The sequence below is a fragment of the Electrona antarctica genome, assembly GCF_951216825.1.
Source record: "Electrona antarctica genome assembly, chromosome: 6".
In the NCBI taxonomy this organism is placed as follows: domain Eukaryota; kingdom Metazoa; phylum Chordata; class Actinopteri; order Myctophiformes; family Myctophidae; genus Electrona; species Electrona antarctica.
In genome coordinates, this window is record NC_136811.1 from 41807809 (window position 1) to 41819837 (window position 12029).

At 42.9% G+C, this 12029-nt stretch overlaps 1 protein-coding gene and 1 pseudogene across 4 annotated transcripts in view; both read right to left on the bottom strand.

Moving 5' to 3' along the window:
* Positions 1–455: 455 nt before the first annotated feature.
* LOC306925095 (NACHT, LRR and PYD domains-containing protein 3-like) lies at positions 456–4083 on the bottom strand (annotated as a pseudogene). Its single transcript, XR_013792520.1, has 6 exons — positions 2662–4083; positions 2350–2523; positions 2081–2254; positions 1803–1976; positions 1597–1643; positions 456–913 (listed from the first exon to the last, which is right to left on the bottom strand). The product of XR_013792520.1 is annotated as an NACHT, LRR and PYD domains-containing protein 3-like (transcript).
* A 1389-nt stretch (positions 4084–5472) lies between these two features.
* Positions 5473–12029, bottom strand: part of adcy3a (adenylate cyclase 3a) — a 79832-nt gene continuing 73275 nt past the window's right edge. For all 3 annotated transcript variants that reach the window (XM_079504116.1, XM_079504115.1, XM_079504114.1), the window contains 7 exons: positions 10647–10728; positions 10378–10536; positions 9586–9732; positions 9118–9231; positions 8786–8915; positions 8426–8550; positions 5473–7969 (listed from right to left, as the gene is read on the bottom strand). In XM_079504116.1, the coding sequence (XP_079360242.1) occupies positions 7790–7969; positions 8426–8550; positions 8786–8915; positions 9118–9231; positions 9586–9732; positions 10378–10536; positions 10647–10728 (937 nt within the window). In that variant the 3' untranslated portion in view covers positions 5473–7789. The remainder of the gene's footprint in view (positions 7970–8425; positions 8551–8785; positions 8916–9117; positions 9232–9585; positions 9733–10377; positions 10537–10646; positions 10729–12029) is intronic.

Sequence of the window (12029 nt, forward strand, 5' to 3'; positions counted from 1 at the left end):
GTTCAGCTCCGTTAATTTGTTTGTTTTCCTTGGAGGAGCTGCGTTGGGTCCCCAAGTCGGCTCCGTGGCCGTACCTTGAGTTGGCTGTGTGGCCGTGACCGTCTCTTGTGTTGTCCTTGTGTTGGGTCCCCAAGTCGGCTCCGTGGCCGTACCTTGAGTTGGCTGTGTGGCCGCGACCGTCTCTTGTGTTGTCCTCGAAATGAAATGAAATGAAATGAAATCTATATTTACCCAGGGTATCTGGGCTAAGCTCAAGAACTTGTTTCCAGCCAGGCCCTGCTCATAGAACACATTTCATCGTAGTGGTTCAATGCCTTGTTCAAGGGCACTTCAGCGGTGGTAATTTTAACGTGTCGGACGGCTGATTCGAACTAGGAACCTTCCGGTATCAAGACCGCGCCGCTATCCGTTCGGCCACCGCTGCCACTTGCATTCGTGTTTGAGGGATTCCGATTTTACAGGGGCCAGTTTCGAATTGCAGCCGTCCGTAGGTGCCCTTTGAAAGACAGGATACCTGCTGGCCAGTCCAGATACAATCCCAGTCGATTGGAGTACACAGCAGGGACAGGTATGATGGTGTTCTGCCTGTTGTGCCGTGCCATGTAGTTGTCATTGGCACAGCGGATGCTCCAAGAATGCTCGTTGCGTCCGAGGAGAGAACGGAATTGCCCTCCTTTTCGGGGAATCCTTTTGTATGCCACCCCTACGTAGGCAGCCAAGTCTCCGGCATGCCTGCTCCACTCTACCTCCCAGTAGTAACGCCCACTCAAGCCCTCTTTACACAGAACCATCGCACAGCTTTCAAATCTCTCAGGATGATCTGGGTGCTCTCCTTTCATCACTTTTTTCAGGTCTTCACTCAGCGTCAGCTCTTTGTGTACAGTATTTGGATCCAAGGTTAGGTCACAAGCAACTGCGAAGGAAGATGATGTTAAAGCCACCTGAAGGCTGACATAATGGTTGATTTTAGTTCAAAAACTATAATCACAAATAAACTACTGTATGCTTACCATTATTGAAAATCCTAATACAAAAGCTTTATTGTGGCATTTTTGGTTGCTAGATTATAGTAGCCTGGCATGGCCAGACTAATATCACTGTGTTAGATATTAGTCTACAAATATGACATTAATAAATAAGCATTACTAGTATTACATAATATAAATTACACACCCTTTATTAAATAGTAATGTGGTCTTTGATGTCACTTTAGTGATGTGAATTCTCTGGAGAAACTAATCACAACTAGTCACTAATTCATTTTCATAAAAAGGTCAACCAAAAAACAGACTTGTGTCATTACGCATCTGTCACATGCAGTGGCACGACAAATTCTGATCATTACAGATAATTATGAATTTGATAGCCATGTGGTTATGCCACTGCCGCTAGTTTTTAGCCCTATGCCTGAATAGGCTATATTGTGCCACTTGATATTATGACCTCCATTTCAACATAAAAGTGTAATTTCATCAACAAATATCACAAAACAGCACTCTGTTTAATTCTGTTAGTTGGGTAATGTTTTTGTTAATGGATGTCATTAAAAATAATGCTCAATTAATTATTACTTATGTAAGTCCTAAAACTACTTACAATTTTTCAGACCAGATTTTAGCCAGCAGTCGGCATCGTGGTCAACCCTAAAGAAAATGGCATTTATCAAATAACACAGGTTAATAGGTGTATTATAGATAAGTCAGAAAACGATTGTACAATGAAATCAACATAAACTGGTTCCAGACACAATTCTTCGCATGTGGAAACAGCGAAGTGTGACATACACATCATGATGCTTATACCTGAGTTTCTCAAGTTTGTTCATTGGGTCTTCCTTCAGCTCGGATAGCAGCCTGACGCCTGACTGTCCAGGGTGGTTATAACTTAGATCAAGCTCCTTCAAATATGAAGGGTTTGACTCTATGGCTGACGCCAGAGCATTGCAGCTTTCCCTTGTGATGCCACAGAATGGAAATCTACAAAAAGAACACTTTCATTCAACAAGTACGTAGGCTTTGTTTGGAAATTATACAAATCGTAAAGTGAAATTATGGTGAAAGGAATTCAGAAAAGACAATACCTTAGACACTCCAGTGTGCATTGTGGTTGTGCCAGTCCACCACAAAGCACCTTGACAACAAAGTCCAGCAGGTCATTGTCACTCAAGTCCAGGACTCTCAATTTTGAGGAATTCAAACTGAGAACTGGGACCAGAGCATCACAGCATTTTCCACTGATGCTGCAACGATTCAGCCTAGCAAAGACAACATACATTATACATTAACTATGATTTCAATACTTTATATAGGTTATACTCATAACATGATATACCAGGGAAACTAAAGTCACCTTAGGGACTCCAATTTACAATGTGGGTTCTTCAGTCCAATGCAGAGTTTCTTGATTCCTGACTCCTGGAGGTCATTGTCGCTCAAATCCAGCTCTTTTAACTGTGATGCATTTGAACTGAGGGCCGGGTAAAGTATTTCACAGCATCTTTCTGAGAGATTACAGGCATCCAATCTAAATCAACAGATGGGACAACATGATATATGCATTAAGTATAAGATGTTTAATAAGAAACACTGTCAGTGTCAGCTGCTTATAAAACAAAAAGATATGAAGCACGCAAATGTGTAAAAGTAAAGTTACTGTACTTACAAAGCTGAGGCTTTGACTACTGGTAGCAGTCTCTGGAGGCCTGCCTCGGACCTGGAGTATTTCTTTAGATCAAAGACCTTCAACTCCACTTCCGAGGCCAGCAGCACAAAGACTAATGCTGACCACTGTGCAGATGAAAGGTTTTTGTCAGAGAGATCAAGAAGGCTTGAATCTCCTCCACTAGCGAATGGTCATTAAGTTCACCAAGGCAATGAAACAGGTTGATGCATCTCTCTGCAGAAGGCGTTTCCCTGATCTTCTCCTTAATGTATTCACTTGTCTCTTGACTGACCCCAAGCTTGCTAATGTCTCAATAGGCTTTGAAGGAGATTTTGAGTGGTGTCCACGGAAAAACCAACGAGGAAACGGAGGAAAAGGTCTAGATGCCCCGTGTCACTTCTTAATGCTTTGTCCACAGCACTCTTGTACAGGAGACTTGCTGACGCATGCTCAACTGGTGCGTCCACTGAGCCATGTCGCTCCCCTGCCATCAGTTAACATGGCGGCGACGTACAAAGCAGCCAGAAACTCTTGAATGCTCAGATGCACAAAGCAATACATTTTCTCCTGGTACAGGCCTTTCTCTTCCCGAAAGATCAGAGTGCACATGCCAGAATATACAGAGGCAGTTTTAACATCAATGCCACAGCCCTTCAGATCGCTCTCATAGAAAAGCAGTTTGCCTGTTTCCAGTTGTTGATAGGCCAGTTTCCCCAGTAACAGAATGACTTGATCCTTATCTTGCTGAGGGTACTTTTGATCCATCAGTTTCATCTGGAGTATCAAGAAGTGTATGTATATTTGCACCAGTGTCTTGGGCATCTCCCACTTTTTCACTTCGATCACTTTGGTCTTGGACATCTCTCCTATTTTCACTTCAAACACATTCTTTAATGCATCTCCAGTTTTTTCTTCAGCCAAAGTGTTGGACATCTTCCCTATCTTCACGTCAACCATGGTCTTGGGAATGTCACCTTCACCCTCCTCCTTGAGTGTCCTCCGTCTCTTCACATCAGGTTGTAATTCTTCACTCATCTTGGCTTCAGTCAGAATGTTCTCCAGGACTGTTGCAGACATCCAACAGAACACTGGTGGCACATTATGGCACATTATGTGCAGGCTCCTAGTTGTCTTAATGTGTGCAACACTTTGGTTGGCCAACGTCTGATCTTCCAGTCTTTTTCTGAAGAATTCCTCTTTCTGGGGGTCTTTGAAACCTCTGACTTTGGTCACCCGGTCCACACACTCAGGAGGGATCTGATTCGCTGCCGCGGGCCGAGATGTTATCCAGATGTGGGCAGAAGGCAGCAGGTTACCTTCAATAAGGTTTGTCAGCAGGGCATCCAAGGTAGTTGGCTGTGTGATGTCACGGCAGATCTCATTGTTGCCAAAAAAACATGGATCATGGCCCATGGGTGTCATAATTTCCCCAAAAATGTCAGAAGAATTGCACTTTAAGTTAAGCCCACTACTAAACAGAAGAAAATACTGAGATATTGCTTACCTTGATTAATCAATCGTCTGTATACATTTCGGCTGTATACTGTGGTGGTGCGATATCATAACTTGCGCCTTGATAAGATTAAGCCCATCGTCCTGCTGCTGCATATGTGTTCATCGAGTGCGCCAAACAACCTACGGCAGGGGTGGGCAACTTTGACGATGGAGAGGGCCACTATATCTCCACACTCACTCCAGAGGGGCCACATTGCTGTCGTAGCAAAAATAGCCGATCTACAAGCTCAAAACGCGTCGCAGCTATTTTTGCTATTTTCGAATTGAAATCTTGAATTATGTTTTGCTATTTTTGAATTGGTATCCAGAAAATTAACATTCTTATGTAATTTCAAATGCCTTTAATTATACGTGTGTTGAAGCATTGAGCTACTAATTTAGACTGAAGTAATTAAAGCGGGTCATGTTTGCATGTTGTGGAATTGTAACAGCTGAAACCAATATATAAGTATTCTGACATTAACCTGAGGGCCACAATAAGTGAAGGTAGGTCATACATGTTGCCCATGTATGACCTACGGTATTCCCCTGCTGGCTGCTGCTGCATCATTTACTGGAAGGCAAGTTTCAAGTCCTGTGGCTTCCTTTCACTTCATGTTTACTGTCTGCGGAAAAACCTGATGTAACAGAACACTTCTTCGTACAACGGCGTCGTGTGACGAAAATAGCCGATCTACAAGTTCACATTGCGTCGCAGCGCGACGCATTGCGAGCATGTAGATCTGTTTATTTTCAACGTGCGACACCGTCCGTCCCAAGAGCACTGCAACCAGGATACATAACTGCAGATAAACAGCTCCTTCAGTGACATACATGTCATCATATTTTTACTTTAATTTTACCACCAAGGGCAAGGTGGAGCCTGCGGAACTGTTGCGGCTCGAGAATCCACCATTCCTGAATAAAGTGCCTGGTGCTGGGAGTCTGGTGCAACGCACAGGGCCTGACCTGGTGAGAGCAGGAGTGGACCTGGTGAGACGTAGGAGGGGCCCGGACAGGAGTCAACCCACAGAGCCTAGTCCTTCCACGCGCCAGAATGGTACCTCCCAGTCCCGGCAGAGTAGTTCAGGAAGAACGGATTGTGTGGCCCTGGTTTTTCCCTAATGGGACTGATCGAGGGTAGCTAGTGGGACGTAAGTCGGGACTTGATCACCCCGGCCGGGTCACCTGAGTGAGGGGTATGATGTTGGGAGACCCGAAACCCCGATGACCTTAGGATACATCACTGAGGATACGTCCCAGGTGCATCCATGTATGTATGTATTTTGTTTAGTTTAAGTACGAGGAGTCATGAGACTTGAGGACATTAGATTCAAGGTTTAGGTTCAAGTTTTTTTTTCTTTTTTTTTTATCAATTCACTTCATGACGAAAAACAATAAAATCAAATGGGAGTACACAATAAATAGGCCAAAGTAAAAAACAAAACAAAACAAAAAACAGGGCTGGTCTGCTGCTCAGTCAGAACCAATAAGTAGATGCACTTCACAAACAAAATTGACAGTAAGCCCAAAGGGAACGAAACTTACAATTTGATAATAATTCTAATAATGCATGAATTATTATTGTTATTATTGAAGCCTAGGATTTAAACTGCATTCTTCTGATGCCATATAGCCACCAAAAGATCAGCATTTTGGCTGTTGTGTGTTTCGTCTTACACGAGGACTCGGAGGATGGCATTTAATTTATACTTAAAAAAGCCTGACTTGACCAAAACCCAGACTCAAATACATAGATTACAGAATACAGATCATTCAAAAGTGCTATTTTGTTCCCAATCCTGAGATTCTATAGAAGTAAAAATCATTCCTTCAACATTGGCACATTTTATCTGCTTCAGAAAAAAAAAGAAAAAAAAAGGTCCCTGCAATAAATAGATCAGATCAATAAAACATTGGCCAAACTGTATTCACAACAAGAACAATTCTGTCCTCTTTTAAACGGAATGAAGCTTAAACAGTATAATATAAAAATATGAATTAAAGGAATGTTTACTTCACCTTAAGGGAGGACAACATGAAGGTTGTATAAGAATAAACTATTGCACTTTCATCCAACCTTCAACACGTGTGGGATTTACAATCGGCAAAAAAGAAAAACTCTCCCGAAATACTGTCCACCTCAACATTCACATAAAACAAACATTCTTATACATTCCAACCCGATTGGTGTCCTTGAATTGCACTTCATTACACTTGGCCTCCGCAATCATCTCTAAAAAGGGATATTTCACCTTCAAACTCCATTTTAACCACGATAGATTAATTGAAAACACACATCCTTGGTTCTAGTGACCGATATTGTCCTAATGTGCGAGGGGCCATGATTTTTCCATTACTTTTTATATTTATTTTTATTTTTTTATGTTCATTTCATTTGAAAGTGAAAAATCCCTTTAACCTCCGACTTGATTGCCATCATCCCGCTTGTCCCAACTTAGCACATGTGCAGATGCAAACGGTACAGCCACAAAAACGCATACAATCATGTGCAATTTTTCCCTGCTCATGAATGCTCCAGAGAGGCACAGAAACAATCACAACATGTGACCAATATCTCCAGTTTCATTCTCGAGGGTCCCACACCAGCTTGGTGGTCCCCCAGTTGTCGACAGATGAGACACAGGCATAGCAGTGACGTGACACAGGGAGTCCACAGGCCAGATGAGACACAGGCATAGCAGATGAGACACAGGTGAGACCCAGGTGAGACCCAGATGAGACACAGGCATAGCAGATGAGACACAGGTGAGACCCAGGTGAGACCCAGATGAGACACAGGCATAGCAGTGACGTGACACAGGGAGTCCACAGGCCACGAGAAAACCACAGTACCCAAGAGGGCAGGACGGTGGCATCTCTTTGTCTCAATTCAGAGCCGACTGTTTTACTGGTATCCAGATTGGAATAAAGAGGGAAAATACTATATGAATAATGCACGCACGCACACCCACATGCACTCACACACATACACACAGGCAGAAGCAGGTGGCAACTCAATCTGCATCATCTCACACTTTGGCCTATCTTTGTCTAACGCTAAATAAATTGTCATCGTCAGTAACAGTAAGAAAATGTCAACACAATTCGGTCCATTTCTTTCCACATCAGGGAAGTATTTCATAAAATGGTAAAGGGTGAATAAAAATTAGGTCCTCAGCCCAAAAGCCATTTTGGTTTTAGAGTGCCGAGTAGATGGCGTTGTTGGGACTTCATGAAAGCGTGCCCCGTTACAAGGCAAACGCAGTGCCAGTGTCTGTCAGTTTGCGTTTTGTTGGAGAATGAACAAATGTCCAACTGTACAGCAGAGTGACAAGGTCTGCAAGTGAGCATTTCAGTAGTATTCAAAATTGCTTTCATTACTTGTAAACATTCTGTCAACATGAGTGCATGTATCAAAAATGTTTCCATATAGGCAAAGATCTTCATTGTCAAAAAAATATCTCCTCTGCCCATGATCTATGCATTCAAGAAATAATATTTTTGATTGGCGGAGTGTGTGTGTGTGTGTGTGTGTGTGTGTGTGTGTGTGTGTGTGTGTGAGCGTGTTTGTGTGCGTCATGTAGGCCTATTGTACAATGTTTGTGTTTCATAGGCCCAAGTAGTCAGGTTCTTAGCTGTCCACCACCTGATGTGGCAGAGTGCCAGACGAGCCATTGATGAAGGAGCCTTGCTTGTCTCTCCCCTTCAGGAAGTAGGTGAGTAGCTCTCCTTTTCCCTTGACAAAGATCGGACCCCTCCGTACGAAACGGAAGCCATAGTCCTTCAGAATATTATAGCAGTCCTCCACCACCTGGGGGCGACAGAGACAACATTGTAGTGTGTGTGTGAACATTCTATTGTGCCAGAGCCAGTCCAGAGCCACAATTCCTGTGAAGAACAGGCGCAACAGCTAACCTCCTGATGTTAAACCCCTGATATAAACTGTCTATAGGTTTAATCTAGCCACCTAGAAGATAATACTCATTCCTCTGTCAGGTTTTCAGGATTCAACTTAAACCCCACCACACATTTAGTAGGTGTATATTTTTCAGATTTTGTGAAAAGCTTGAAAGGGTTCTACCAACAAAGTTTGCACATGCTATATAGACAAAAGGCAGGCAGTCATGTATGCCGTCGGCCGAATACCTACCTACAATAAATCTACTGCCTTTTACAGGATTTGCGTCACTCAGACAGTCTAGTCTGCCTATTTGTAGAAGTAAGGTGTGTACTTTTAAGTGTCCTCTAAAAATCGAGCAGATTTTACCTGGATGTTCCCCATCACCCCTGTAGACTCCATACGACTGGCCACATTCACAGTGTTCCCCCAGATGTCGTAGTGCGGCTTACGAGCACCTATCACTCCAGCCAACACTCCGCCTTTATTCAGACCTGGAGAAAAGGATACATATTGTGATCTTCATACTGTACTACATACAGTACTGCAGATCAAAAATACCCAAATGAGTGTGATAACACACAGTAGCACACACACACACACACAGTAGCACACACACACACACACACACACACACACACACACACACACACACACACACACACACACACACACACACACACACACACACACACACACACACACACACACACAGAGATAATCACTGACCTATGCGCAGCATGAAGTTGTTGAACGACTGGTAGTTGATGTTCATAAGCGTGACCTTCATGGCCAGAGCAAAGTCTGCCAGGTCCGCCAAATGTTGCCAGCGTTCTCGATCTGACAGTTCCTCCTTCCGCTGAAAAGAAAGACCAATCAAAACATTACTAAAAAACAAATGATATTGTAAGTAATTAAGTATTATATCGACAGCTATATATATTTTCTTCACATCTTCATAGTTGCGCAATACAAGGGGTGTAGTTTGGTTAGCTGCCAGTCTATTACACAAGGGGTCATTTTAGCGTTCCCTGTGCTACACGGGCTGTGAATACACTAACCTTGATGCAGGCGTAGCCATTGCTGATGTCAGGGGTGACCCCGGATGCAGCCATGTAGGTGCTGCCGATCGTCTTGATCTTGGTGATGCAGCGAAACTGAGACTCATCCAGCAGCTGTCAAGAGACGGAGACCCAAAGTTATTTCTACCGATAGAAACTAAAACAGAACCTTTTTCGGGACCAGGGAGGGACCACTTCCAGGGACAATTCTCTAAAGCGAAACATTTTAAATATTAGTGTTATATTCAAAGAAAGTGTTTTGCCAATTATTCGGGGGCTCACTTGCAATATCCTCAAAGCCCATCAGTGAGCGCCAGCCCACAGGTTGTGAATCGCTGAGCTAGAATATCTGTGTTGATCATTAAAGAGCTTTACTGTTACCAAATAAATCAGGCAGATTTTCAGGATCTATTCTAAATGGATACACAAATGAAAAGGCTAAGATCATGAATCTTCGGCTACACTTACACTATCAAAATCTGAGATGATCTCATTTAGGAACCTGAGGCACTCAATTCCTCCATTGTTGATGCTCTCCTCTGTGTAGAAGTCAGAGAAGTTGGGGATGGAGGCAAACATCACACCGATCTCATCGTAGGACTGACTGTACAACTCCTACAAGATGACAAGACAAAACAACAATAAAGTGGTTAAAAAGGGGAAATATTTGGGTTTGATAGGTTGAAATCATTGACCGCCATCTAGTGGTGGCTTAGTGTGGTGCAGGCTGCCATACACTATCTCAGAGCGAGGCTCTTAACTCAAAAGCTGTTTTGGCCGGACACCGCTGAGTCAGGAAGTAAAAATCTGCTATTTAACATGTCTCACGATTGTCATTTAATCCACCCAAAACATCGTTTTTGTAAGCGAAATACTATCTTTAGATAAATCAGCCACAAACCAAGCTTGTTTTTGGTCTAAAAAGAATAATCCGAGATATTTACATTCTAAGAAGCTGTGTCCCCATAGAAAGCATAAGCCAGAAGATTTTCTATTTCCGGTTTGTTCTGTTTTTTCCCCCACCGGACCGAAACGGGAGTGTTATGAGGGGAAACTGGATGCAGCAATTGAGTACTGGATGCACCGTACTCAATTGATATTAAAAAAGGCATGATAAGGCGTCATCGGCAGGGAAGAACATACGTCGTCTATGTCTACACATTAACATTCTCAGATTTGTAGTCTACAGGACAGTTTAACGCTTAGGTGTTTGCCGAGTCTTCTTCAGCAATAACAGTCGGTGGATGTGCTCGTCTTTACCTCATCCCTTTTCTTGGAACCCAGGAAGTGGCGTGCCACGTGTTCTGGTAGCATGTTGGTCACCAGTGCCTCATTCCAGCGCCTCATCTCGTACACCTTCTCCTTCTGCTCGTGGACCTCAATCTTCCACAGGAACAGAGTGCGTGCAAGCTTCTCCACCTTTAGCCAAAGATCCCAGGATGATATTAGAGGCCAACTGCAGACAATGTTACTAATAATGACCATGTTATTGTGAAGGAACGGCCAACTGTGGCAGACTGTGTACTTACATGGCGAGAGAAGTAATAGAAGCTGACCATTGTGATGAAAATCATGATAGTCATTGTGAACTTAGAGGGAACAAGGGATGACCTGAAATCAAAGGGGGGGGGGGGGGGGGGGAGACACAGATCTATATCCATTTTGCTCACTGCAAGTGATGTAGGCAAAGGGTTTCCCATTCACACATTTCCAAACTAGACCTAAAAACCTTACATTTGTCATTTCAATTATACATTTAAGGTTCTTAGGTTTAGTTTTGCGACTGATGCAAAATATAAGCATTCTTTCATAATGTTCACACACACACACACACACACACACACACACACACACACACACACACACACACACACACACACACACACACACACACACACACACACACACACACACACACACACACACACACACACACACACACACACACACACACACACACACACACACACACACACACACACACTATTTATCAAGATAGCAAGTATGTAAATGAACACCGATGGTGAACTGTTAGGCCCAGAGACATAACCTTCCGATTACCAGGCGGCCTCTATGCTAATGCATGGCTGTATAGCTATAATCCATGTTGTGGTTCTTTGTCTTGTTGGTTATATTACAGCTAGCCAAATCTGATGACTTGGACCTGTAATTTGATCACTGCACAAACAAAACAATCCTCAGCTTATATTCTGCTCAAATGTGATCATGTGACACAATCACCTAACGTTACCTAACTGACTAATCAGTTCATTACTTTAAATATAAATGTAAATCCAACACAAGCTTACTAAAAAAAACATTATAGTCAGGGGGCCACAGGACCAAAAGCTCATGGAATAGAGTTTAACCTGTGATGTCATGCCGTACTTTTTATTTGTGTTTTTTCTATTAATTTGGTCATTAAGGTCCACAGAATGAGAGGTCTGCTCTGCTGGAAACATCGCAAAATTATTTTTGTATACCACACCATAGACAACCAATATAAGGCAAACTTTTCCAAATTGCATCATGCTTTAGTAGTTGGAAGATTTTGCCTTTATAAGTTTTCTATGGTGTGGTATACAAAAATTGCCATAACCTTTTTCCGCGATGTTTCCGGCAAAGCAGGCCTCTCATTCTGTGGACCTTAATGAAATGAATAGAAAAAAATCACATGTCCTGTCTAATTTTGGGTGACTGGCTCCATTAGGAAGGATAGCTGATCTAGGATTAGGTCCAAATCCTGGTAAATCAGCTGGCTCCCAGACAGAAAATACTATGCAATTGGAAACACTAGAGGGCAGTGTTACACTAGTTGTGTGTGGATGCCGGAGGAAGGGAAACTAGGGGATATTGCTCGGGGATGTAACATTGGGGAAAATAGTGAAGAATATAACATTTCTATTCGTTCA